Source organism: Panthera tigris, chromosome B4, assembly GCF_018350195.1.
Source record: "Panthera tigris isolate Pti1 chromosome B4, P.tigris_Pti1_mat1.1, whole genome shotgun sequence".
Classification (NCBI taxonomy): domain Eukaryota; kingdom Metazoa; phylum Chordata; class Mammalia; order Carnivora; family Felidae; genus Panthera; species Panthera tigris.
Genome location: NC_056666.1, coordinates 48,524,149 through 48,551,809, shown reverse-complemented (window position 1 = coordinate 48,551,809; position 27,661 = coordinate 48,524,149). Strand labels below are relative to the sequence as shown.

Sequence of the window (27,661 nt, the reverse complement as noted above, 5' to 3'; positions counted from 1 at the left end):
TAAGTTTGTAGAAGAGAGTATCAAAAGGGGAAAGAAATCAAAGCAAATTATCTTAACATTCTGTATGAAAAGATTCCCACTCCCAGAAATCCTTTCTTCTTTTCAATCTCATGAACTGCATTATTTAAAAAGCATCAATTATTCATGTTCATAGAATTAGTCTCTACCCTGCATTTTGTGACATCCTTCACACACTTGACCTTTTCCTTCCACGTCTGACTGTAAAAAATTGTTTTCTTGTGGCTTTGTTACCCTGGGAGCTCCCGGTTCATCTCCCTCCTTCCCTTCCTTTTGACCTGGTGAATAACTCAGGAGTCATTCTACCTGCTGTTTGTGATTCTAAAGCCTTCACAATCACCTCTCTCAGCCTTCATTTTCCCAAGCAAAATTGTCCTCCTTACTGACTAGAAATAGTCCCTTCTTTAAATTCTCTAAGGAGAATGGATCTCTCTATGGCACTTGAGTTTTACTTTAATTATTTCTAGACTGACGCAATATCCATAACTACATGAAAAAAAATTTAAAGGCCAGTATTGATTCTACCATTTGTATCACACATAGTGCCTTTCACGTAACGGGCAATCAGTTCATATTTGTTAAACTATATTTTATATGGCAGTGTCTATACCTTTGGTCGATTTAATGGCAATAGGAAAAATGAACCCTTTTAAGTCCTCAGGACCCAGGGTAACTAAGAACTAGGGACAAAAGCTAATGCAAAGAGGAAAATAAACTTTGCAATTTTACAAATTGGTTCTTACATTTTAGGCTTATTCTAAGCACACTGTTAATTTCTATCACTGAAACACGAAAGCACAAATGAACAATTTTCATTTTCTATAGTTTAAACAAATAAAGGACTTGACTTCATTCAGATAATTAGCCTTAATCAAAATCAACTCAGAAAAGAAAAATCAAAATGTACAGTACCTGGAGTTTGGTTTCTTGACTAGAGCCAACTTGTTGACAAAAGACTTCAAAGAAATCAGCTACTCCCTCTTCCACCCACAGCAAAGTCACTGAAGTCTGGGTTTTATTCACGGCAAAGAGTGATTTTGGAGGAGCTGGTTCTGAGCAAAGATAGAGTTTTAAAATTTTATTTTAATTTAATATATTCTTTCTTCTTTCACTGATTGGCAGGATAAAATAGGCCAAAAACAAAAACCAAAACCAAATACAGGCAGTTGAGAGCACCATCAAAATTTTATATTGCTTTTGAAATATGTCCTTTCACCAAGACGGTGGTCACCTAACTTAGAAGGCAGAGGATTTGGCCTTTTTCTCCCCCTTTCATTTTATACTTCTCTTTTTGGAGCACTTCTGTTTTCTACTTCAGCTTTATTATATACATAATCTATTAATAGTTTTTATGTCATCTGCATTGGAGCTAGCACTGCCCTGATAATACAGACTTTCTGTAGGAGACACAAAAATCTGCACTTCAATGGCTGAGAAAAATGAAAGTGGTTTGCTGCCTTCTAATGCAGACATTCAGTCTGGTACTTAGCCAAAAAACTGCTGGAGACTACCTGGAATCATTTTGTCAGAAGAATGGCTTCTTGAAAATGTAGTCGAAATTAAGAGGGGTAGAGTTAAGTACATATGATTATTTTTTTTTTAAAGAAAAGGATTATGGAAGGGGACTGGATGGTTAATAAAATGTTAGAGGACTGATTTCTTTACCTAACTCTTTTAGACACTTCATCTTGATCAATAAATTAATCCATTAGTCAAGGAAACTATGCCCCTTCATCCTCATTTCCAGTAACTGAGTCACCGGATTTGTTGGCTTGAGACCAAACCCCTGCCTGTTCCTCAGTTTTAGGAAGTGATCTTGCTGTCTTGATCCCCCATTCTTGAGTCTCTCCTACTCTCCTCTCCGTGCCCTATCATTTGGATGTTGTCTTTCCCTTGAATTCCTCCAGTACGCAAAGTGCTATGCCTGAACCCCAGTGCTTATGCCAGAGTCCCTGTTACCCCCTGTCAGACCTCCTTGACGTTGCTTGTTTGACATATCACATATCTTGCTGTTAGGTTCATGAAACATCATACTCCGACCACCTGCATGTCCCTGTTAGACAACTACCTAAACTGTTTGCTCGTTACTTGGATTTCTTTTTATTATTTGTCCCATGCCCCCAAGTCTGTCCTCTAGCTCCTGGCTTTTAATAGTGCTTGAAGAAGCTCTTGAAGGCCATTTCACTCCTTCGACATATACATTATCTTTGTGGGGAAGGTTTAGACCTTCGTTCTAGAATACCATCCTCATGGCCCTATTCAGAACCAGGAAGTATGTCAGAACCATTCTTCTCATGGTTTATCCCAGACAACTTAAATTTGTGTGCAACTAAAAAGAAGCATTTTTCTTTCTAGAGCCAATTGACGAGGTTAGGCAGAAGAGCTGAAGGAGGAAAGGGAGGGGGTTAGTCTCGGGCAGGTTTGATTCACAACAGATGTCAGGACCCCTTTCTCATTTGCAATGAATTGTCCACTTGATGAAACATAGCGGTCAGCTTCCACTTCTCACATCCTTTATAACTGTCACTGCCAATAGGTATGAGTCAGAGAATAGGTCCTCTGACTCTCATAGAACTTGAATCTTTGGAGAAAAGTGAGGGTTGTCTGGGGGCAGAGATGGATGATTTTTGGGCTGAACCTTGGTTATGTCTCTTTTAAAATCCACAAGACAGAATTTCTCCTCAGAGTGCCTCTTAAACTGATTAGGTTTATGGACATTATGTCCATAAACATTATGTCTTGTTTTTTGTTTTTGTTTTTGTTTTTGTTTTCCCCTGATGGGTAGAAAAAAATCAGTTTAGCTATCCAACAAGAATACCGCCCAGGTCTCGATTTCCAGATCCAACTTTTTACACGTGTATTTCCAATCACCTATCATTCTTGCTTACTCAAATACTTCACTATTGCCTTAACCTCCATAGGGTCAAAATAGACCTTGAGTCTTCCGCCTTCCCGAAATCAATCTGCTTTCCAACCACTGATACTCTGACGAGCAACACCATTCTCTCAATTGACGAGGCTCTCCTCTGGTTTCTCAGTCCCTGATAGCATATCTTCAAATAATTCTTGTCATCTCTTCCTTTTATCTATTCTTTTTATTATATTGCACGTTCAAGCTTTTGTCACCACACTTTATCAATCAACACGACAGAGCTTTAATTCTTTTTCCTGCTTTTAATCAGTTCTTTCTTATTTGTCAGTGAAGGCATAAATCACCTAAAATACCACTTTGCTCATGTTAAATCCTATCTGCATAATAATCTATTGTGATCAATGTCTACTGCATCACATCAAATGTGCCAAATTTTGAAGATCCTACTTACATCAGCCACATTTACCCATCCAGCTTCATCACCATCCTTCCTACCCAGAAATGTTTCCTTTGGTAGGGCCAATTTTCTCACTGACTACCATACAAGCAGTACTCTTACTCAACTCATGTATTTCCCTTGATTGTACTTATCCTTCTATTTGGATCGTCCTAAGATCAGGAAAAAGTCTTCCTTTCTTCCTGAAGCCTTACCTGTTCACTCTGTCTTTTGATGATCTATCCCTTCTCTGACCTTCTGTTACCCTATTTGAACTACGTGAGTTAAGTCCTGATTCTACTAGGTCCCATTTGATTCTTTGAGAACAAATACCATGTGTTATAAATTATTTTTGTCTTCACCTTGAACTAGTCACCTGAAATTGCTCAATAAATCTTATCTATTGACTGATTTAAACCACAGGTCAAGATTCATTAATCAGAGCTGTTAAGATTTAAGCATCAGGCAAGATCAGACACACTGGGGTTGAATTTTGATGTCTTCTGCCTTTTTACAGTGATCGTGTTGCTAAAATTACCAGCTTTCAGTGGCAGAGTCAAAGATTGCCATGAATTGTAAGTGTTCTCAGTGGTCCAAAGATTATGACTTTGATAATGGAGTAGAGGTTTCTTTGGGTCTGGCTAAAAAATGTGAATCTAGGTGATAAGTTGGATCCTCAGGTAAATCTCCAAAGGCCACAAAACAAATTTTTCCTTTCCTTTGGCCAGCCACAAAACAAATTTTTCCTTTCAGGTGTTATGCAGGGGCAAGAGATGATTCCAAAGTCACTGCACCCATTATCTCAGTATTCTTTTCTGAAAGATATATGCATATTAGCTCTGTAGGTCAATGAATAACATACACAAATCACCTGTTTGAGGACTGTTTAGGATTTTTGTGATAGGTATATTTCTTTAGCTGTTTTGGGGAGAAATTTCACTCAGCTATTCCAAACAAAGAAAATTACTGCAATATTTCATAAGTGGAGGTGTAATTGGGTTGAGAAGGGATTCTAATTAAATTTCACTACACAAGACAACATCTGCCCCAGGAAATGTATTAAATGTTAGAATTGTATTGTTCAAAGTAGTAGCTATTAGCCACATACAGCTACTGACTATTTGAAATATGGCTAGTCTAAATTGAGAGGTGCTATAAGAGTGACAGACTGAATTTTGAAGACTTAGTACAAAATAAGAATAAAAATACCTCATTTATATTTCTTTGTATCAATTACATATTAGAGTGATACTACTTTGGATATATTTGGTTAAATAGGCATATTAAACTCAATTTCACCTATCTCTTCTTAGTATTTTGTGAAGTGGCTACTAGAAAATTTAAAATTACATATATGGCTCTCATTATATTTCAATTGTACAGGGTGGGGTTAGACCATTCCTTCTTGCTTGGTAGAGGAGAAGTGTGGAAATTCTTGGCAGAAGCTGCTTAGAGAGGCCCCCCTTTTGCTGTCTATCTCCTCTCATAAGAAGGCAAGGTCAGCTAAACTCCACAGCCTAGGGTGACTTAGATGATTTCTGTTTCCCATCCTTGGGCATGAGACCAAAAGGGAGTGTTGGCTAAATACTGTCCAGGCAATTTCATGTGATAGGGAATACAATGACATGCAAACGCCTTTTGATTGGTCTGTGTTATGGGCTAAATTGTGTTCACTCACATTCCTATGTTGTAGACCTAAGCCCCAGCACCTCAAAAATGTGAATGTATTTGGAGATAGGGCCGTCCAACAGGTAAATTGAAGTGATGCCCTTAAGGTGGGCGCTAATCCAGTTTGACTGGTGTTCTTATAAGAAGAGGAAATTTGGGCAAAGAGACACCAGAGATGAATGGGTTCAGAGAAGAAACCATGTGAGGACACAGCTGGAAGGTGGTCACCTGGAAGCCCAGGAGAAGGGTCTCAGAGAAACCAAACCTGCTGATATCTTCTTCTTGGACTTTCAGCCTCCAGAACTGTGAGAAAATAAATGTCTATTGATTAAGCCACCCGATCTGTGATATTTAGCTATGGAGCTCTAGCAAATGAATACAGTCTCTTACTATTCAAAATCTCAAATATAGTCTAGCTTATAAAAGGGAAGGATAGAGAGACCTCAATGATTTTATGAAGAGTCAATGAGCTTTAAGACGATGGACACAAAAACTCTTTATATAATATAAAGAGCCACGTAGATATTAGCTATAGAAATCCCCCTGGCTACTATCACTGTCTACTTTCCAAAGTGACATTTGAAATCTCAACTCCTTCAAAATTCCCTTGCTTCATAATGTCAGATTTCCTTTTGTTTAAAATCATTTCAGAGTCCACGATGTTTGTTGTGAGACTGTGGATATGGGGAAAGGAGACAGATGTACTATTTTTACAAAATAAGGCAGAGATACAGAATTGTTTGCTTTAAAATATTTTTGAACAGCTTTCTAGAGTTGCTGATGTTATACTCAACTGTCTTGCCCTCTTCTTCCCTTCTCTTCTCTCCTTTTCAGTGCCTGTCCTATTTGAGTGGGGAATCCAACCTAATTTTATAAGGAAATTAAATACAATGCGCAGAACATGGGCGGAAAGGAAAGCTGTAAGGCTACCTCTACCATTTAATTTAGATTGGATTATGAGAGGCTCAAGCTGTTCCCTAGGATCTCAGGGGAGTGAAGGTGACCTTGAGTAAAGTATGAGCTAGTGCCTGATTCTTATTCTTTGTTCTGGCAGCAAATTTCTTCCTTTCCTAGGAAATTCCAGAGGGAGTGAGGTGTAATAGTTAGAGTTGGAGACGAATAGAATGTATTTATTGCCTAAAAACCATCTTTTCCTGACAATTATTACATTGTTTCTTATTTTAATGTGACCCATTGGTTTAGCTGCCGAAAGAATGATGCTAATGAGGCCAAGATGATATCCGTGAGGGCCCATTAGTTTTACAAATGTGTGACATTGGTGATAAGAGGAATTCAACCAAAACACATTGTAAAAAAACGGTCAATATGACAAAATCGATTTTCAGTCCTCGGTATCAGTGACAGCAATTTGCTGGTATCCTCTTCAGATAACAAAGAATGGTTCAACATCTATATTATTGTATGTCTTTTACATCTATTTTTATTTCCCTCAAGGCAGGCAGTTCCTCCTTCGGCAGTGTAAGCCGTGTAACTTATATTCAACTTGGTCAAAGAAAACACCTGGGACTTAAACAGTGTCAGACACATAAAGTATGTCCAATGTGGTCAAAAACAACATCTGCAACAGAAAGAAATATTCGAAAGAAAAAGCAAAGTGGTAGAGAAATTATTCATAATGAGTTCAGACTGATATGCAATGAAATTAAGAAGATGAAAATTTATATTAAACAACAGAAACTTGTGTTAGAGCTGAAGTTTACTAAGCCTATTCTCTTGTCAATTTAGGGACGTTCTTTAAAAAAATTTTTTTAGTGTTTATTTATTTTTGAGAAAGAAAGAGTACGAGCCGCGGTGGGGGGGGGGGGCAGAGAGGGATGGAGACACAGAATCCAAAGCAGGCTCCTGGCTCCGAGCTGTCAGCACAGAGCCCGAGATGGGACTCGAACTCACGAACCACGAGATCATGACCTGAGCTGAAGTCAGGCTTTTAAGCCACTGAGCCACCCAGGCGCCCCAGGGAGATTCTTTTAATAAATAATGAGCAAAGTTAAAAACAACATTGGGAAATATTTTTTTAAAATTCAGGCAAATATTACATTATAATTAGGCCATTTCCATATCGAAAACACACAATTTTCTCAGGAATTAGAAATACCCATGATTTCCATTACATTTTAAATAAATTCTTTATGGCTTAATGATAGCAAGTGTAACATCCCCTTCTGTGAGTCATTGGGTGTTTCTATGGTTTTCCCAGCTCGACTAACTTCTAACGATTAGCAGAATTTTTCAAAGAAAGCTTTCATTTAACTTTACTTAGTTTCAAAACAGCATATCTAACTTCCTCTTTTTTTTTGGTTCCAAGAATATGATTTTTTTTTTTTACTTAGCATTTTTATTTAGTTAAGAGTTATTTTCACCAAATTCTTAGAAAAGGATCACTACCCTCATTGTATCATTAGCCTTGTTGCCTTTATTCTGAACTCAGGTATGAACTTTAAAACTGGAAGGAATATTAAAGATTATTTAGTCCAGACCCTCACTTTGTAGATGAGGCAACTGAACAGAGGGCTTAACCCACTTTTCTATGGTAACACAACTTGTCTGTGAGAACAAAACTAGGATCCAGGGGCGCCTGGATGGCTCAGTCGGTTGAGCGTCAGACTTTGGCTCAGGCCTGATCTCATGGTTCATGGGTTTGAGCCCTGCGTCAGGCTCTGTGCTGACAGCTCAGACCCTAGACCCTGCTTCAGATTCTGTCTGTGTCTCTTTCTGCCCCTCCCCTGATCATGCTCTGTCTCTCTCTCTCAAAAATAAATAAATGTTAAAAAAAAAAAAAAAAAGAACTGGGATCCAGACCTCTGCACACCTAGTTAAGGGTCCTTCTACACCTGGATTCCTCCCTGAAAATGTGGGTGTTTGCCATCTATTTCCATATAACTGAGGATGATAGGGCTTTCTGAAAAGTTCCTTTTTCCCCACAGGGCAACTTTTCCACAATGGGCAGTTGCTTATACGTTGAGATCACTACATCATAGTTGCTGCCCTATCAGTTCACGTCATGGGGTGCAGGGGAAGTGCTTTTAAGGACTTCCTTAAAAGGATGTCCTTTTTGTGTGGCTTGGCTGTGGGCAGCTGGAAATGGCAGTGAAACTCAGGAGACCACAGTGAGAAATGGGAGAGAGAGAGATTGAGATGAGGCATCAGTTAATCTTAGGACTAGGAACGGAGCCACGGAACATGACATGCCTGGCATTCCAACCCAGAAGCTAATGCTGGCATGAGGCTGCTGGCCGTGTAGGACCATAGATGAAGGCTGCTGGCCATGTAGGGCCATACAAGAAGGGTAGCAGGGCAATCATGGTCCTCTGAAAACCTGAAGAACACGCTTGTAAGAAGTCAGTAGGAGAAATCTCCCACAAGCTTCCATCATCACTCTCACCCGACTGGCCTACTCTATTGGCGGCCTTATGCTCTGTCATTCTTCCTTACTACAGATTCACTCCGTCTAAGGCCACCCCCTCTACTGGCACCCCAGGGTCCTGTCTCCTCTGGCCCAAGCAAGGAACCTCATTTTAATGAGCGTCACCTTCTAAACTATCCTGCACCATCATTTTTCCCTTTTCTGTTGAATCGTTTTGATTAGCCGTTGAAAAGCTGTTTCCACCCACTTAAAAAAATAGAAAGAAAGACAAAACAAATCCAACCAAACAAATAAAAACTCTTGGCTTCTTTTATCCTCAGCTCCTGCTCATTTTCTCGCTTCTTTATAATCACACTTCTCAAAAGTTTTGTTATTCCAGCTGTCTTACTTTTTTCTTTTATTCTCTCTTGAATTACTTTTTTTAAAAAAAAAAAGTATATTTATTTTGAGAGAGAGAGAGAAGGAGAGCAGGGCAGGGGGAGAGAGAGTGGAGAGAGAGAATCCCAAGCAGGCTCCCCACTGTCAGTGCAGAGCCCAATGTGGGGCTTGAACTCATGAACCGTGAGATCATGACTTGGGTGGAAGCTTAACCGACTGAGCCACCCAGCCGCCCTCTCTTGAATTACTTTTAATAGCATAATTTTCCCTCACTATTCCACCCAAATGCCTCCTTTCTGACTCACCAATAACTCCTGGGTTGCCAATTCTCACTCCACATCTTACTTGACTTACCAGCAGGTGTAAGCTGATCAATCAAGCACTTTCTTTGCTTGGTTCTTTGGACATCACACTTTTCTGTGCTCCTTTTTCCTTTACCGGCCACTCCTTCTCCGGCTCTTTTGCTGGTTTCCATTTCTTAACATTGGAGTGCCAAGGCTCAGTCCTTGGATAGCATGCTTTCTTCTTCATTCACCCCCTGATAACTTCATCAAGTCTGTTTCCTGACTACCCTCAAACTTATACCCCCAATCCTTAAATCTCCCAGAATCCAAGCTCCTTTATCTAATTGCCTACTCAGTATCTGTTCCTTAATATTTAACAGGTACCTTCAAATGTGGATGCATCCAAATCTGAGCTTCTGATCTTTCACCCAAATCTGCCTCTCCCATGATCTTCCCCAACTCAATAAATAGCACCTCTGTCCTTCCAACTGCTCGGGCCCAAGATCTTGGCATCTTCAAGATAAATTTTGAATCTGCTCACGGCTCATCACCTTCACAGCAACCACCCTGGCACAGACAAGTATAATCTCATATTTGGGTAGATGCAGTAGTCTCCTAACTCTAAGGTGACTGTGTAATTTATCAAATATGTCCAAAGTGGAATACTTTTAGGGAAGAAAAGAATTGCAAAAGAGGATGACTAGTCTTTAACTGATCTATAGCAGTGTAAACTGGTATTATGTGTGGTAACTGGCATGTAAGGTCATCTTATCTACCTGGTTTCCTGTTTTACCTTGATCCCTGAACACTATTCTTTACCAAAGTGATCTTGTGAAACTTGTCAGGTCATATGACTCCTTAGCTTGAACCATCTACTGGAATATCATCTCACTTGGTGTGAAATGTCTTTTCAACGACTCCACATGATCTGCTCCTTTGTTACCTCTCTATCCTCTTTTCTACTGCTCTCTCTCTCTCTCTCTCTCTTGTTCCTTCCACTTCAGCCACACTACCTTCCTGATCTTTTCTTGAACTTCCAGGTATACCACTGCTTCTGGAGCTTTGCACCTGCAGTTGCCTATGCCTACAAAATCTCCCAGTTATCTGTTTGGCTCACTCCTTTACCTCCTTCAGGTTTTGACTGAAATATCACCTTCACAGTGAAGCTTAACTTATGCCACCGCCTACAAAAATTGCACTCTGCTCCTCATTATGCTTCTTTCTCTGCCTCATTTTCCTCCACAGCATCTGACGTCCTTATATTTGTGTTTATTGTCTCTTTTTCTCCAGTAGAATGAGGGTAGAAATTTTTGTCAGTCTTGTTCATTTCTGTATTCTGAGCACCTAGATTAGTATGTAACACATAGTAAATGCTAAATAAATATGTGTTGATTGATAGAATAAATTATTTTTTTAAATGTGTATCTTTGAAACAGAGACAGAGAATGAGCGGGGGAAGCGCAGAGGGAGAGAGAGAGACACAGAATCCGAAGCAGGTTCCAGGCTCAGAGATGTCAGCACAGAGCCTGATGCGGGGCTCGAACTCATCAACCATGAGATCGTGATCTGAGCCAAAGTCAGATGCCTAACTGACTGAGCCACCCAGGTGCCTCTAGAATAAATTACTTTTTAAAGCATAGTAGCTTAATTAATTTATTAGTTTTTTTTCTGACTGGCAGTCAATATAGATGGGTGGACGGATGGATGGACAGATGGATAGATAGATAGATATATAGATAGATAGATAGATGAGAGATAGAATGGATATGCATATTTTCTTTCTTATTTCACTTTCCTCTTCCCTTCCATACATTCATTCATCCATCCATCTTTCCTTTTCTCTGTGCTACATTGACACAATTTATTCACATTTAGATCTTATTAAGCTCATTTCTTTTTGGTGGGGGGTGAGAGGGATAACAAGGTAGTCACTTACCAGGACATGATCCAAGAAAAGGGCACGGGAGGATAGAGAGAGGTACATTAGACTTCAGTATGCTCTGACTCACAGCATTTCACTCACTTCTTACCAAAAATAAGGGCTGCATATATCCAAGCAACCATTTCCCAAACTGTAAACTCAATGATTTCAACATAAGAATAAACAAATGTTCTCAACTGAGCATGAGATCATGAAGGGCAGTACTGTATAATAGCTGGGTTTTTCTTAAGTAAGAAATTACATTTCATCAAAATAGAAATAATTATTTGTAATCACTGAAATTTTATGACAGAGAGATTGTAATATGCCCCAAATTCCTAACACCTGAAAATATATGGATTCTTTCTTATCCATAGCCAAACTATGTTTAAAGATTTCTAATCTATATAAAGTTTTTCATGACTGAGATTAAGAAAATCAAGCCAATGTTATTAATACCCAAACTCCAAAAGAGGAAGAGAGAAAACCACACAGTGGGTGTGAAATTCCTTCCTTCTCTATTAGGAGTTTTCACTGAAAAAAGAAGTTTATAGGAAAAAAATACACTCCAAATCCAGGAAAACATAAACAGCAGATGGACAAAAAGTGCCAAATCACTGTTTCTTGACTCAGACTCAACAATGTGTGAGGTCAAATTTCTCTAGGTTGCAGCTTGCTCAGATGAGGACGTTTCATTCAATTACCTCCAAACCTCTCCTGGCACTGAAGTTACCTGATTCCTTATCTTGAACCTGTCTGAACACAGCTGTGGTCAGGATACTGCAGAAGTTTGACAGTGATGGTGTATACATTCTGTCTTTGGTTTTCTCTGACCTCGTTGGCTATACCTTCCCAGTCTCTCTGCTCAGTGTCCAAGTGCTGGAAGTGGTTCTTCTCTATTTCTGCTTACTAGTTAGTGATCTCATCTAGACACTCCAAAATTTATATTTCTAGCCCAGAATTCGCTGCTAATCTCCAGACACATAACAAGAATCATTTTATTTGACAACTGTATTTGGATGACCTCTCAGTTTGGTTTTGGTTTTTTTTAGTCCAGAGAAGAATCTTTGATTCTCACCCTATCCCAAAGTTACTCCTTTTCTCGTTTTTCTAGTTTTGTCAGTCTCAGTGAATTGTACCACCATCCAGCCTAGTTGCTTAAGAGTAAAGCCTAGGAGTTAATTTTAATTTCCCTTTCTCTTATTTCCTATTTTCACCCCACAAGCAAGTTCTATGGACACAACCTCCAAAATAACTCCTGAATTCTGTCCATTTTTCTTCATCTCCATTATTCCCACTTAACTAAAAGTTGCCCTCATTTCCAATGGAACTTACTGAATTAGAATGTTATTTTTTAACATTTTTTTCACATTTATTTATTTTTGAGAGATAGACAGAGCATGAGTGAGGGAGGGGCAGAGAAAGAGGGAGATACAGAATCCAAAGCAGGCTCCAGGCTCTGAGCTGTCAGCACAGAGCCTGATATGGGGCTCGAACTCACGAATAGTGAGATCATGACCTGAGTCGAAGTCAGACACTTAACCGACTGAGCCACCCAGGCGCCCCAAATTAGAATGCTATTTTTTAATATGAAATTTATTGTCAAATTGGTTTTCATACAACACCCAGTGCTCATCCCAACAGGTGCCCTCCTCAATGCCCATCACCCACTTTGCCCTCCATCCCACCCACCATCAACCCTCAGTTTATTCTCAGTTTTTAAGAATGTCTTATGGTTTGCATCTTTCCCTCTCTGTAACTTTTTTTTTCCCCCTTCCCCTTGCCCATGGTCTTCTGTTAAGTTTCTCAGGATCCACATAAGAGTGAAAACATATGGTATCTGTCTTTCTCTGTATGACTTATTTCACTTAGCATAACACTCTCCAGTTCCATCCACATTGCTACAAAAGGCCATTTTTCATTCTTTCTCATTGCCAAGTAGTATTCCATTGCATATATAAACCACAAATTCTTTATCCAGTCTCACCACTGTTGCTTAACATAGTGTTGGAAGTTCTAGCATCAGCAATCAGACAACAAAAGGAAATCAAAGGCATCCAAATTGGCGAAGATGAAGTCAAGCTTTCACTTTTTGCAGATGACATGATATTATACATGGGAAACTCGACAGACTCCACCAAACCCGACAGACTAGCACCAAGTCTGCTAGAACTGATACGTGAATTCAACAAGGTTGCAGGATACAAAATTAATGTACAGAAATCAGTTGCATTCTTATACACTAATAATGAAGCAACAGAAAGGCAAATAAAGAAACTGGTCCCATTCACAATTGCACCAAGAATCATAGAATACCTAGGAGTAAACCTAACCAAAGATGTAAAAGATCTGTATGCTGAAAACTATAGAACGCCTATGAAGGAAATTGAAGAAGATACAAATAAATAGAAACACATTCCATGTTCATGGATTGGAAGAATAAATATTGTTAAAATGTCCATACTACCCAAAGCAATCTACACATTCAATGCAATCCCAATCAAAATTTCACCAGCATTCTTCTTGAAACTAGAACAAGCAATCCTAAAATTTGTATGGAACCACAAAAGACCCCGAATAGCCAAAGTAATATTGAAGAAGAAAACCAAAACGGGAATGCTATTTTTAAAGTTAGGGCACATGGTGCCTTAATCGGTCTCCCTATCTTCACTGGTAACCCAACAATCCTTCCTCCCTTGAGCAACCAGAGGGATTATTTTAAATATGTCAGATTGTTTATTTTTAATTCTTTAAATTCTCTCTTATTACACTCAAAATAAAATCTCAACTCCATCTTCTTAAAAATCCTGTATAATTTGGTCTCTGCCTATTCCTTCTGCTTTGCATGCCCTTTCCCAAACTTTTCATGGCAGATCCTTTCTTGTGATTCATATCTCTCATCATTGCTTCCTCAGAGAAAGGTTTGCTGCTTATACACTGTCCCACACTACCCTGTTTTAATGTGGTACACAGCACTTCTTACCATCTCCCCCTTCGGCAGATCCTAAGCTCCTTGTGAACAGAAACTGAACCCTTCGAGTTCATTATTACAAGTAGTCTGGCATCTGGGCAATTCTTAGAAGGTTCTCAGTATGTATTCGTTGAATGAATTCATGAATGGATATTCTACTACCATAGAGCTATTTTGTGATAGGCCCAACCCTTCTCATCCCTATTTCTTTTCCTTTCTTTCTTTCTTGAATGGTTGCTTATCTGGTGTAAACTTACCCAATTCTCTTAAAGTTGGCCCAGAGTTTCAAGTGGATTCACCAAGACCAGAAGTTATGACTGGTTGCTGGTTGAAGCCACAGTTGCATGTAGACCAGTAAGTTCTTGTAAAATGACATTTCTTAGCACAGATTTGATTCACATTTGTGTTGACTGCCAAAGGGAACTGTCATCACATACCTCCATGGTACCGTGAAACTGCTGACAACTTACAATTCTTAATAGGATGATGGGCTCAATGCCCTGCAAACAGTACCACCGTTGGTAGATGTCTTCTTGTGGATGCTGATCGGTGACATAATATTTGAGAATCTTTGGCAATTGCTTTGAGGCTCTCTACCCTTGCACATACCATCCTGGATTACTTTATATTATACTGGACTCAATCATAGCCTGGTTTCTTCCCATAGATGTAGATCCTGCCCTCCATGATACCAAGTAGAGCCATTGCAAAGAGGCTTTTATCACAAAGAAACCGACCTCAGGGTTAGCCAAACCAGTTTTGGTCCTAGCTTTAACAACATCGTTCTGATTCACACTAGCCTTAAAAATCTGTGTGCCAGAGTTGCAGGTTTCTGTAAAGTAGAATTCGTATGACTTCTATGGACACCGAATGAATGCTATAAAGGAACATAAAATGACTAGAATGAAAGTTCTATGAAATAAAAGATAACTGCAATCAGCTATTACTAAAGCAAAATGTTATTTTACTTCTTTGAAAGATAAAATTTGGTAGAATGTATTCAACTTTGAGGTCTGTGGTTGCAGTTCGGTTCAATAAATATCTATTGAGCACCTACAGTAGGCAAGGCCATATGTGTTATGGAAAATTGGAAGAACCAAAAAACAATAATGTGATGAGTGGAATAGAAAATAGACTTCTAGACAAATGGATGACAAGTGAAATTATTTAGTTTTCAGGGGGAAAAAGGCCGAGTTCAGGCACATTATATACAGATTGTCTTGTTTTCAGAGAGCAATGATGTAGAAGCAGTATTTTGTCTGATATTTAGATCATAAAAAGGAAAACCTTATTGATTTTAAGAAATAATTTTTATGGAAACTGGCCTTCCCTTCTTGAAAAGTTTAAAGGACCTTTCTACACTGGTTTAAGTAGTCCTGCCTGCTAACAGGAAAATATGGAACCTCAAAACCTCATGATAAATTTGGGCTGGGAACTATCATGATTTTTACTCATACGCCTGTGTAGCGTGAGTATAACTGTACCAGCTCAGGACTTTAACTCATACTCCTGATCATATATCAACCATAATGTCACATTATGGCAACAGTGAGGCTCTCGATAGGCTCCCTAATTGCTGCTTTGGTAAGACCCACCTCTGAACAACCAAATGAGTTAGAGAAAGCAGCTAGCACCCAAGAAACACAGCCTCCTGTAATCATAAAGCTGGGGACAAGAAAGGCATGGGGAATGTGAGCATAATCTTTAAGCAATTCCAGTTACCTGGAAACGAGTTTTGAACGGATTTTTATATCCACGAAGGACAAAATCAGAGATAGCAGTTGCAAGTGATAGGCAGGCATTTTTTTTTTTTAATAGAAAGATCACACAACGTTGGAAGCTGGTGCTCTCCACATTTCTAGAGTTGAAGTACAGACCGTTGGGGAAGAAGAGCAGATTGCCTGCAGTGAATGAAACTGAACTCGTGGTTCTCAATGGGAGGGTGTTTGTAAATTTGTAGGAATGTTTTTAATAGCCACCAGGAAGGTTGTTAACTGGGCTTCTGTAGGCAGGAAGCAGAAATGCTAGATGTTCTGCAATGATCAAGAAAGCTCCAAACAGAAAAACTGTCCCAAGTCCCACATCCCACATATGTTGGTAATGTCATACCAGAATAAATCCACTATAAATGTAATTGCAAGTACTTTATCACATAATAATGTTAGAAAAGATTTTCTGGAAGTTGAGTAAAATAATTTAGAAGAAAGTTGTCATTAAGAAAAATACCTAAATGGAATTAAGGTGTTATTTACAAATTACTCAATAATTTACTTTTTCTGCCAATAGTTTCTATTTAATATGTTATGTATCTCCAGCTACCTATTTAATTTTATTTATTTATTTAAAAATTTGTTAATGTTTATTTATTTTTGAGAGAGAGAGAGACAGACAGACAGACAGACAGAGTGTGAGTGGGAGAGGGGCAGAGAGAGAGGGAGACACAGAATCCGAAGCAGGCTCCAGGCTCCCAGCTGTCAGCACAGAGCCCGATGTGGGGTTCAAACCATGCGATCATGACCCGAGCTGAAGTCGGATACTTAACCAACTGCGCCACCTGGACAACCCTAATTTTAAAGGGTGTCAGTGTGAGGATTTAATTTTTGCCATGGCCAATAGAAGACAAAAAGATTTAAGACAGAGTGTTTTATGCACTGAATTATAGAGAAAAGCAACTACTGGGGAAACTAAGGAAAGACTGTGTTTTGTTTTGTTTTGTTTTGTTTTGTTTTGTTTTGTTTTGTTTGGGATTTGCTACGAGTTTTCTAAAGCTACATCCCTACCAGCAATGGTACTCTGGGTGTTTGTTTAAGCTGCTAATAAAACACCCTGGATCAGTCTTTACCTACAGCTACGCCTATAAACATATGTGGTGAGAGTGACAATTTGACACTCTTAGAACAGACTTAGATACAGACTATAAATTAGCAGACATCCGAAACAGGATGTCAGTAAGTTGCATTAAGTGTTTTGAAAATATTCTTATTTTCAATATTGCCATTCTCTATACTGTTAATTTTCAAAATATAAAAAGGAGATCTCTGCTGTGAAAATCACACATTGAAGTGCATCCATTTCTAGGTGGCCCCCCTTACACTGACACTACCCAACAACTGTTTGCCAATCCATTCTCTTGCCTGCTGCTGATTATAGACTATTATCCCTGAGGCCCCTTTATGTATCAGAAACTAAATGTAATACCTCACTATGTGGAAAACTGTTGAATGTAAAAGATGTGTTTTGTGTTAAATAGTGTCACTTCCTAGTTGTATTTCATAATATAAATAATTATTTTGACACTACACTACACCATCATTTCCAGCTCATTTGCAAGAATATTATACTTTCCTCATTTCCCCCCATCCACAGCCTATTATTTTTCTTGGCATGTTCTCTTTACTTTAATTAAGGTTATTTTCCTCTTTCTCTCATCACATGCAAATACATGTAATCTCTTACTACTTATCCTAATTCTAACTTTTATTCAAGGGTCCACTTGTACTTATGCTTGCTCAGTTATTTATTCACGCCTTTATTTCCTTTTATACGTGTATGGAAGAACTACTGATTCCTTTACTGCTTGTAAACTTCAACTTTTTCATTTTAATTATGTGCAGTCATTAGACAATTCCATTTTGACTTACAGAAGCACTGTATCTGAACAAATACACAGGGAATCCATATGATTTTGTTATATTTTTTTTACCTTGGTTTTACACTACAATTAGGACATTATATCAACTTTGAAAATCAGTATGTGGGTTATTTTATCTATAAGTCTCAATTTGAGATATTAAAAAGGGCATCACATAATACTTACATGAGAAAGGAATGGTGTCTGATAGGGGTTGAAAGCACTGCACTAGATAATCTCTAAGGCTTTTCCTTTTCTAAATTCCTAAGATTTCTTCATTTCTCTAATCTCACTAAGGATGGGGAATACTCCTGACTCCCAGAATAGCAAAAATTCCATTCACAGAAACCTATATTAAGTTGAACGAGGGCGCCTGGGTGGCTCAGTTGGTTAAGTGTCCGACTTAAGCTCAGGTCATAATCTCACAGTTCATGAGTTGGAGCCATGCGTCAGGATCTCTGCTATAAACACAGAGCCTGCTTTGGATCTTCTGCCCTCCTCTCTCTCTCTGCCCCTCTCCTGCTCATTCTCTGTCTCTCAAAAATACATAAACATTTAAGTTGAACATACATGTTTATGTTGCACTTATGAAAGAGAGTGAACATTTTTCTGTTATTTCATCAAATTGAAAAGACCATGACAAATCAAGAGATGCAGACGCTAGTTCTCTGGGCATGACTATTTTCACAAACACCCTCATGTATATTTTTCTTACCTAGCTTGACAAGGCGGAGCATGGAGGTATTACTTCCTCTTTCAGTGCAAGCGGTTACTGAGAGGTTGTAGATATCTCCTGGAGGCAGACTGAGAATCGCAGTCATGACATTGCGTGTTACCTGAAAGACCCATCAAGATTGAAGGTTTAAACTTCTAATGAACTTGAACTAGAACACCACTCCAAACAACTACAGGGCTATGGTAGGCATTCTGTCTACTCTATGCTGCTTTCTATAGTTGATTACAACCCTACGGATACTTTATTTCCTTTGAAAATGATATGAATTCCTCAACTGAACCAAATGCAAGGTAGCTCTACCCGTGCACAATAAATATCAGAACATTTTTGCAATTAATCCTCTATTTAGAATAGGTACTACTCTGATACTTTTCTTCTTATTCACAGCAAATTTTAGAAAAGGCAACTGTTAGGTGTCTGCTGATATGTATATAACTCAGCCCTAGCTGAGAAGCTCAGAAGACACCTAGTCATATCTATAGCCACTGGTTTCTTAACTAAAGACTACATTTCCTAGTTTCCTCTATAGCTAGAGGGAACCATGTGATCTACTTCTGACCAATGGATCATAAGTGGAAGTCACATGGGCAGCTTATAATCCTGTCTACACTCTGTAAGTGCTGGGCCTCCATATCTTCTCCTTTCCTCTCCCTGCATGCTAGAATATGGATGTAATGATGATAAGGTTCAGCTATACAAATGAAGACTACACAGTTTTAGAAGAAACAACAAGACAGAAAGAATCTGGACCCCTGGATGATTGATCCTTTACAGCAGAGGTGCTCTGACAGTTCTATGCTAGCACGAGAGAAACAAGCTTTTATTTTCTTCGAGCTATGTTTTTTTTTTTACAGTAGTTTAGTCTGTACCCTAACTAACGCCATGTCAAAAGTGTAATTAATAAAGCAGGAGAAAAGAAATCAGTATTTTCAATGTACCCAAATATTTAGGCATTGGTGATATATGGAGAAAATATCAAAACACATTAACTGTGGTTTTCTTGAAAATGTTTGACATCCTGAATAAAAACCTCAAATCATAACTTTAAATGTAAATGATGAGTAGTTTTAACTATTAGAGATCACTATTAAACATTAAAAGGTAAACTCTCTGAAAGGAGGAATTTAATTTTTTTTACTGTCCCTTCTCTGGAGCCCAAAACAGTGCCAACTGGCATAAACCATTTGTTTAATGTTTCAATAAATGTTTGCTTAATGGTTTTCAAGAGTTTATGTAAATAAATGTTCAGATGCCCGATACTGGGATTCAAAAAAACATACGCTTTTTTTAATTTTCTTCTTTCCTTCTGCAACAACCATCCAGTGTAACATTCTAGAATGGGAGAGGTCAGTTGTGTCGTCCCCATATGTCCAACTGATATATAACAGACTGTTGAAATACTCCACAGATGTGATTTCTGGAGCAACTGGGGCTACAAGGAAGGTAAGAGGCACATTTTAGTTTAATAAGAGACTAATATAATTAAAGTACTTACCAACAGAGCATGCAATCCCATGTAGAGTTAATTTAGAGAATTAAAATTCACACCATAAAGGGGTACCTGGTGCCTCAGTTGGTTAAGCATCGGACTCTTGATCTTGGTTCAGGTCATGATCTCATAGTTCGTGGGTTTGAGCCCTGCATTGGGCTCCTCACTGACATCGTTGAGCCTGCTTGGGATTCTCACTCTCTGCCCCTCCCCCGCTCACTCACATGCTTTCTCTCTCTCTCTCTGTGTGTCTCAAAATAAATAAACCTTAAAAAATTCACACCATAAGATGGTCCTGGGGATCCCAGGACCTCTCAGTAACATAAAGAAGGTTGGTGGTAAAAGCTGGGCACTGATTTCCTGGGTCCCCACCTTGTATGGCCCAGACACAAGGCAGCCAGACCCATCTGTACCTGAGGATATCAGGTCTTTTATATTGATTTCATAGTTAGAAGATTCCTAAAATGTTCACTTCTTTGCATCCACTTGTTGCATCAATAAATTAATAGTATAAGGCATTATCGAATTGATTTTCCAAGCAGTACTGGAAAACTTGGGGTCCTATAAAAGTATATTTTTTATTGTGGCATAGCAAAGATGTTTATAGAAATAAAGGGCAGTAAGATCAATGATTAGAGGGGCAGGAAATAAATATTGTTTATATAAAATCACAAAGCAATACCATTGATCATGTCTAACCAGCACCTTGCAAAAAGTAGGCTCTTAATAAATGTTACTGAAGCAAGTAGCAAGGAAGGAAAGAAGGGCTCTTTTATCACACCACGAAACTAACTTCTAACACTGGGTTTCTTCATTTATTTTATATTCTGACACACTTAAATTCAAATTTTTTAATGGGGAGGAGAGTTCATTACCAGCTTTATAATATATGAGCTCTGAATGTATATTTTAATTATTTTTTAAACTTAATTGATAATTCTGAAGATTTTAAGAAACACGCACACACAGTTGAAGTTCAGTTCCCTGTGCATGCTGGTTTGGACAAGCAAGTGTTCCATTCTGAGAGACAGCACAAGACCAAAGGAAATATCTGGAGGAGAATTTCTATAAACCATGAAGATTTAGTTTCCTCGACATGCTACGAGTACTTGTAACAAACATTCATAACTATGCTTTCTAGAACAATTTTTACGGAAGAGACTTGTAATATAGAGCGTAAAATACATTTCTGTAGCAAGCAAGTTAACACAAACCCAAATCGTATTTCAGAATAGTCTAATAAAGAGAATAATACCTGTGGTTTCTTTCCTCCATTATATTTCTATGTACTTCGTTATACATATGTATCTATACTTACATTTTGCCAAAGGATATTTTCTCATGTTCTAATTCTACTGAGGACAAGAAATACTTTTAAAATTGCAAACCCGGAAACGTATTTAAAATTGTATAAGTATTAACACAAATCCCCGCACATAAGTATTAACTAGAGATCTTTAGATTTTTATACGCCATGTTGTTGCCTTAAAATTCAGCATATTGCTGAAAGGCCACAAGATGTCACTATTTGTTTATTAAACATAATTTGGTACACTGGCATAATTACTATGCATTTGACTTGCAGACAAAGTTGCCTAACAAAGACAGTAGTCCAGAGATCCTAATAAATCACACCTTATTCAAATATTTTATTCCTGTATCCTTTTATATCACACGATTTGGCATTTTGGATCACAACTAAAAGCACAGGAAAGAGAAGTGTGATATCCTTGTTTGCTTTAAACTTGAGACGAGGGAAGAAAAGCAAAACGAGATAAGGCAAATATTTCAATTGGTTTTAAAAATAAGTCTAAAAATAAGTCAGTGCCCATATATATTTTAATAATGATTTACATTATATAATTTACTTCTCACACTACCTGTGAAATATTATTATGCCTATTTGACAGATGGGAGAGTTGAGACCGTCTATATTCATATGCTTAGGTGACACCGTGAAGGGACAGTGTCAGCATGACTTAGGAGATAGTCCCAGGAGGGCTCGCTTTGGCAGCACATACACTAAAATAGGAGATTGTCCCAGGAAAAGATAAGGAGTTCACAAAGATCAATTTGTTGGAGACAACAGACTGCTCACCTAGCCAAGCAGCTCACTTAACCATAGAACTATTCAGACTTGCCAGGCCCATAACTTTTGCCAGGTCCCAGTCAGTTCCCAGCTCTGAAAGGCACACCTAAGCCACTTGAGTCCAGAACTCCAAATCCTGTTAATCGTTCGTTTCCAGTGTCCCCCTTCAGAGACACCATAGAGAGCCTGGCAAGGTGGTTTTCTGCTTTATTACAGAGAGTTCTAAAACACTTGGTCTTGCTCTATTAGCCGGTTGTTAGGTCACATTTTGAATTCTGCCAATGAGAAAAAAGAAGTCGAGGATCATTAGGACAATTTGCTCAAAGTCTGACAGCTAGAATTCTGGAGGGCCAGGTCTGCTCAATCACGTCTTCAGATGCAAAGTCTGGGCTCCTTTCAGACGTCTCTGTCTGAGGGGGAAAGAGTATTCTCAGAAAGGCAATGTCAATAAAGTTAAGCTGTATGAATTATTTATATGGTAAAATGTAACTAAAATTAAGTATGCAATTATTAATATAGTCAAGAAGCTCACACACTACTTATCACATAATTGGTATTTTCTACCTTTTTGATATTTTGGTAGTCTTTCACTTGTCTACTCTAGTCTTACTATTAATATCTGGAACACAGGGAGCTCCAGATATTGTCTAGTAAAGGAAAGGGATATACTATGTATGTTGATAGTGTAAGAATTCACATGATTAACTTCTTCTTTTTTTTTTTAAGATTTTATTTTTAAGTAATCTCTATACTCAACATGGGGCTCAAACTCACAACCCAGAGATCAAGAGTTGCATGCTCTACCAACTGGGCCAGCCAGGTGCTCCCACGCGATTGATTTCTTTGCATTTTCTTTCATTGATAAAGTCTGACAGAGTAAAACTAGATGTCCAGTGAAGAAAATATTTTGGTAACATTTTTCTTCACCTAAACATATTTTTCTCACATCTTCTCTCAGTATAACACTAATTATAGCCTTGTAGTCCAACCAAAATTTCCTGAAAAATCATAGTTCAAATAGGATTTTGAAATAGTCAGTGTTTCTTTGATGAAATCCCCCTTCCATTGCCATCTCTGACCACCTCTGTTATCTATCTCTGCTATATGAAAATGAGCTAACAACTATTTCAGTGCTTTAAAAAAAAAAAAACCTGAGGCTTACAAAAGTTAACATGCACAGGTTACACAGGGTAGATGGCCGATCCGTGATTCAAACCTAGGTCCATCAGTCTCCTAAGCCTGTTATAACTCCTGCTGTGGACAATGCTGCCATCAGCCTGTAACTTTACAACTTGAATTAATAAGGAAATGGAGGCACTCTAGCAAACAAAATCATTGAGTGGGTAAAATCAGTTGAAGCCCAAAGTTCTGTCTGCTACATCTCTATTCTAATCGATTCCAAACAGGGGCACATAAATAAAGGACAATGACTCAGGATGAAAATGTATTTTGATTTTCAAAGACTATCATTTAAACAAATAATGAACTTTCAGAATCAAGGATACTAGCTTCCATGAGACTGAGCTTCAGTCAGTGCTGGGTGAGTGCCTAGCACTTTCTGGAGATGTATCTCTTCAGAAACTCCTCAAAATGGCGTTCTCTCCCCGTGGAAGCCGTTCCCATAACACCACTCACCTGTTATGAAGCTTATGGTGGAGCTGTCGCAACAGCTCAGTTCTGGGTCTCCCCATGTTACCATGGTAACTCGAAAGTTGTAGTACCATGCTGGCAACAGATTGGCTATCCTCTAAAAAGAGCAAGGAGACAAAAGAGCAAGGGAGAAAAAATCCTATTTTTGGAATAGAGTTACTTTTATTAGGTCATGAAAATTATTAATAAGTATTTTTTATTTTCCTTCCCTTACCTTTTTGTATTGTATGTATATACATGTATGTATATCTGCATGTAAATAGAATGATCTACAAACAGAACTTTTAAAAAAGTGATTCATCGGTATTGAGTCAAATGTTACTAATATTGGTCTCGTTTTGCAGTTTCCTAAGTTGTATTACGCATGTGAAATAGTACTTATTTGTAAGCGACTGTACATACACATTCCCCTATTTCTACAAAAACTGGCCTCTCACGACTTTGTGTTCTCCCAGTTTGGACCATAATCATGCATCCTTGTTGGGTGGCAAATACCAGAGACATCAACCGGGTAGAGGGCAATCGTGCACTTCATGTGTGACCTGTGCCTTAGAAATTATTCCAGCCTCAGAAAGTGCAATCTTTCCCTGCTCTCTTGAAAAGCATCCTCTAGTTGCACCTGGTTGCAACCAACCTCAGTTGGTTAAGTGTCCGACTTCAGCTCAGGTCATAATCTCACAGTCTGTGGGTTCGAGCCCCGCATTGGGCTCTGGGTTTACAGCTCAGAGCCTGGAGCCTGTTTCAGATTCTCTGTCTCCCTCTCTGTCTGCCCCTCCCCTGCTCATACTCTCTCTCTCTCTGTCCTTCAAAAATAAATAAACATTAAAAAAAATTTTTTTTAAAAGAAAGAAAAGCATCCTCTAATAGCCTGACATCATAGGTATTTAAGTGATGTGTAGATGTTAAGAATACTCATCACTAGTGTTAAAACAGTGTCAACTAATTATTGAATGACTAACGGTAACTTTTTGTGTTTTCCTCCTAGGGACAGAGACAGACCATAAGCTCTTAGCTCTATTAAAACGTGGATATGCCCAATTAGGGGTGAAAGCATGCTTCACATAATTATTTCTCTCTCTTTCAATCTCTCTCTCTCAATCTCTCCCTCAGAAAAAACAGTCCTACACGCAAAAACAACTAAAAAAAATCTTGAAGGTAGCAAACCACCCATGTGTATTTACAGGTAACTTTTTCTGATACACTTGGTACAGAAAGGCAAATTTCTTTACACAGGAAGTGTGACGGCTACTTAAGGAACCATTACCACTGATGCAGTTAAGGAGACAGTCGCTGCTATTTCATAGTATGTTGTCCACTCTGATGTCATTGTTGCAGGGTTGAAATAAAACATTTCAACTACATATTTTCTGAACACTCCTAAGTAAGGTCTGCTCCAGCTCAGAACCACTGCCGTAGGACCCAAGGGATAGAGCATTAGATCCTTTATTCCCGTTGGAACTAAGAAGAAGCAGGGAAGGATGAGAAAAGAGAGCCAAGAAGAAAGGTTTAATATCTTTTCGAATGTCTTAGAAATGGCTTCAAACTTCTTAAAACTAGAGTTTTTGCCCTTCTGATATGGTCATTGAATAAATCATATTTGCCTCCGATGTTATTTTTCTGAGTAATAGTTGCTAACTTTAGACCCCAGGTTATACAACTGTAGTCATTTATGACTCTGGATGTAGAATATTGGGTGAATGAGTATGGACCCCCCATATATGATGCTAATGACTTGGGCATGGACATTGCGTCCCCCTCCCCACCAACAGTACTCTGGTAAAGTAATTCTTGAGGCTGGCCACTTACCGATAGCAAATGTCACAGGATCTGAAGGTGGGCCAATCAAAGGGCCTTTTCTTAGGTACATCACGACCTGGTACTGGGCACCGGGAACCAGATTTTCAATAATAGATTTGCTTGAGTTCACCTTTAAACCAAACACCCAACATGATTTATTTAGAGGTGGGCTTTCAGAATGTGACACAGAGGCTGATACCATATTCAGGGACTCTTTGTGGAGCCGCAGACGCCTTTGAAATCCAGAAGCCTTTGCTCGTTCTGGGGAAGGTCAGATTTCAAAATTAGCATGATTTATAGTTTATGTGAACACTGAAGGGAACCCGGAACATTCAAATTCTACGGCTGGATTTAATAAGCCCCATGAACTGCTTTATACCATCAATGTCAATTTTAACCATGTACACTAGAGACACATCAGCCTCTAACCATAATCAAATCAGCAATACCATAAGGGTAGTCTGACATCCTAAATTGTAGTGTCAGCTAAAAACATACAAAGATCAGTGCAGGAATGTCTTTGGTCTCTTGTCACTAAGAAGCATATAATATCTAATTATAGAGAAGGAAATGACCTCAGAGATTATCTGCTCCAAATCTCTCATTTAATAGATCAAAACAGTAAAACCAGGAAATGGCCAAGGTCACATATTCAGATGCAGTGTTGGGACTGGAAGCTTAGTGTTGTGACCTCCAATGGCTGTTACAGGCAAGTCTGGGACTAAGCATCAAGATACAGTAGGAAATGCTTCTGAAGGCTATTGTGACCCCTTAAAATAATGTTGTAGAAAATATTTCTCATATAGATGAGCCCTTCTTTACTGTTCTTTTTTTTTTTTTTTAACTTTTGGTTAGGTAACAAATACAATATAGAGAAAAACAGAACCGACATGAATGAAATGTACATTTAAAAAAAATGTACTTATTAAAGTTAAATGTTGGCATGCACTAGGATTAATGCATTAATGCATTAATGATTAATTACAGGTCAAGAAATGTGACCTTTAATGCCTCTGATATTGAAGACAGCCTTGCTTAGTAGAGAGAACACAGGTTCTCTATTCAGACTGCCTGAAATCAAATCCTGACTCTACCTCTTATCAGCATGGGAATTTATTTATAATTTTTAGCGTGGCTTCATGACTGATAAACTATAGATAATACTATTATATACCTCACAGGTGAGGATGCTTATATACCTCACAGGTTTCTATTGAAACTAGAGATTCAATAAAGATAATTCACTCCTCATCATTTTTTGGCCTCTAGGGTGTATAACATTGTAAAATTACTGTGGAAAGGAGCAGAAAGAAATCAAAGAAAAAGAATAATGTTGACAGCTTACCTATGCTATAAGGTTTTTTTTTAAGCTTCGTTATGATTTTAAGAATAAATACAGAATTGATGGATATGAATTTTAAGCCTTTCTAACACCAGAAACTGATTCTACACAATAGGAATTGTATAACTTGAGTTGGGACAACTTGCTCTAAATGTAAGTAGGGGGAGCAGCATACCATAATTTCTTTTCCAGTAACTTAAACAAAATAAAATGAAGTTGAATTCACAAAATAGCATTTCCACCCCTTCTTTCCTACTCACTCATACCAGAATTTTTTGCCCATGTTTTACTTTTTAAAAAATTTTATTATTTTTACAAGTCTATTTATTTATTTTGAGAGAGACAGAGACAGAAAGAGAGAGCATGAGTCGGGGAGGGCAGAGAGAGAGGGAGACAGAGGATCCCAATCAGGCTCCGCACTGAGTGTGGCTCAGGGCTCCACCTCGTGACTGCCAGATCACGAGTTCATGACCACAGAGATCACCACCTGAGCAAACATCAAGAGTTGGGCGCTCAAGTGACTGAGCCACCCAAGTGTCCTTGCCCATGTTTTAGAATGTGAATTCTGCTGGAAGCCATCTAGGTAAAGTTAGCCAACTAGATATCTCATCTGATGGAGCATTTCCTGAAGAGACAAACTATGAATAAGAATGTGTATGCTGTGCACAACTAAGCAACATAGGCTTATTTCTTTAAAATACATTTTTAAATGATAAAACTAATAATGCGCATTGCGAAAATTATTCACCCAACAGAAGAGCAAATGAAGTAAACTGGCAATTTTTCTATCCTCCTCCCCCCACTTCCAGCATTTTGGGGGAAAATCTTCCAGACCCTCCTACACACATATATAAATAAGCAATATTATATTGAACCATATAGGTGTTGCATTATCAATGTCGCTCCAAACTTTCCTTTAAGACTTAACAACATATTATGCACATGTAGGCATGCCTGTGAATGTTAACCTAGCTCATTAATCACTCCTTTAGAA

The 27,661-nt window shown here is 38.4% G+C and overlaps 1 protein-coding gene across 1 annotated transcript in view; it reads right to left on the bottom strand.

Moving 5' to 3' along the window:
- PTPRO (protein tyrosine phosphatase receptor type O) overlaps positions 1-25,052 on the bottom strand; it is a 73,964-nt gene extending 48,912 nt beyond the window's left edge. Inside the window, exons 1-5 of the mRNA XM_042991828.1 lie at positions 24,793-25,052; positions 23,514-23,625; positions 19,581-19,732; positions 18,280-18,400; positions 931-1,070 (exon numbers count right to left, since the gene is read on the bottom strand). Coding sequence (XP_042847762.1) covers positions 931-1,070; positions 18,280-18,400; positions 19,581-19,732; positions 23,514-23,625; positions 24,793-24,963 — 696 coding nt within the window. The 5' untranslated portion in view covers positions 24,964-25,052. The remainder of the gene's footprint in view (positions 1-930; positions 1,071-18,279; positions 18,401-19,580; positions 19,733-23,513; positions 23,626-24,792) is intronic.
- Positions 25,053-27,661: the final 2,609 nt, after the last annotated feature.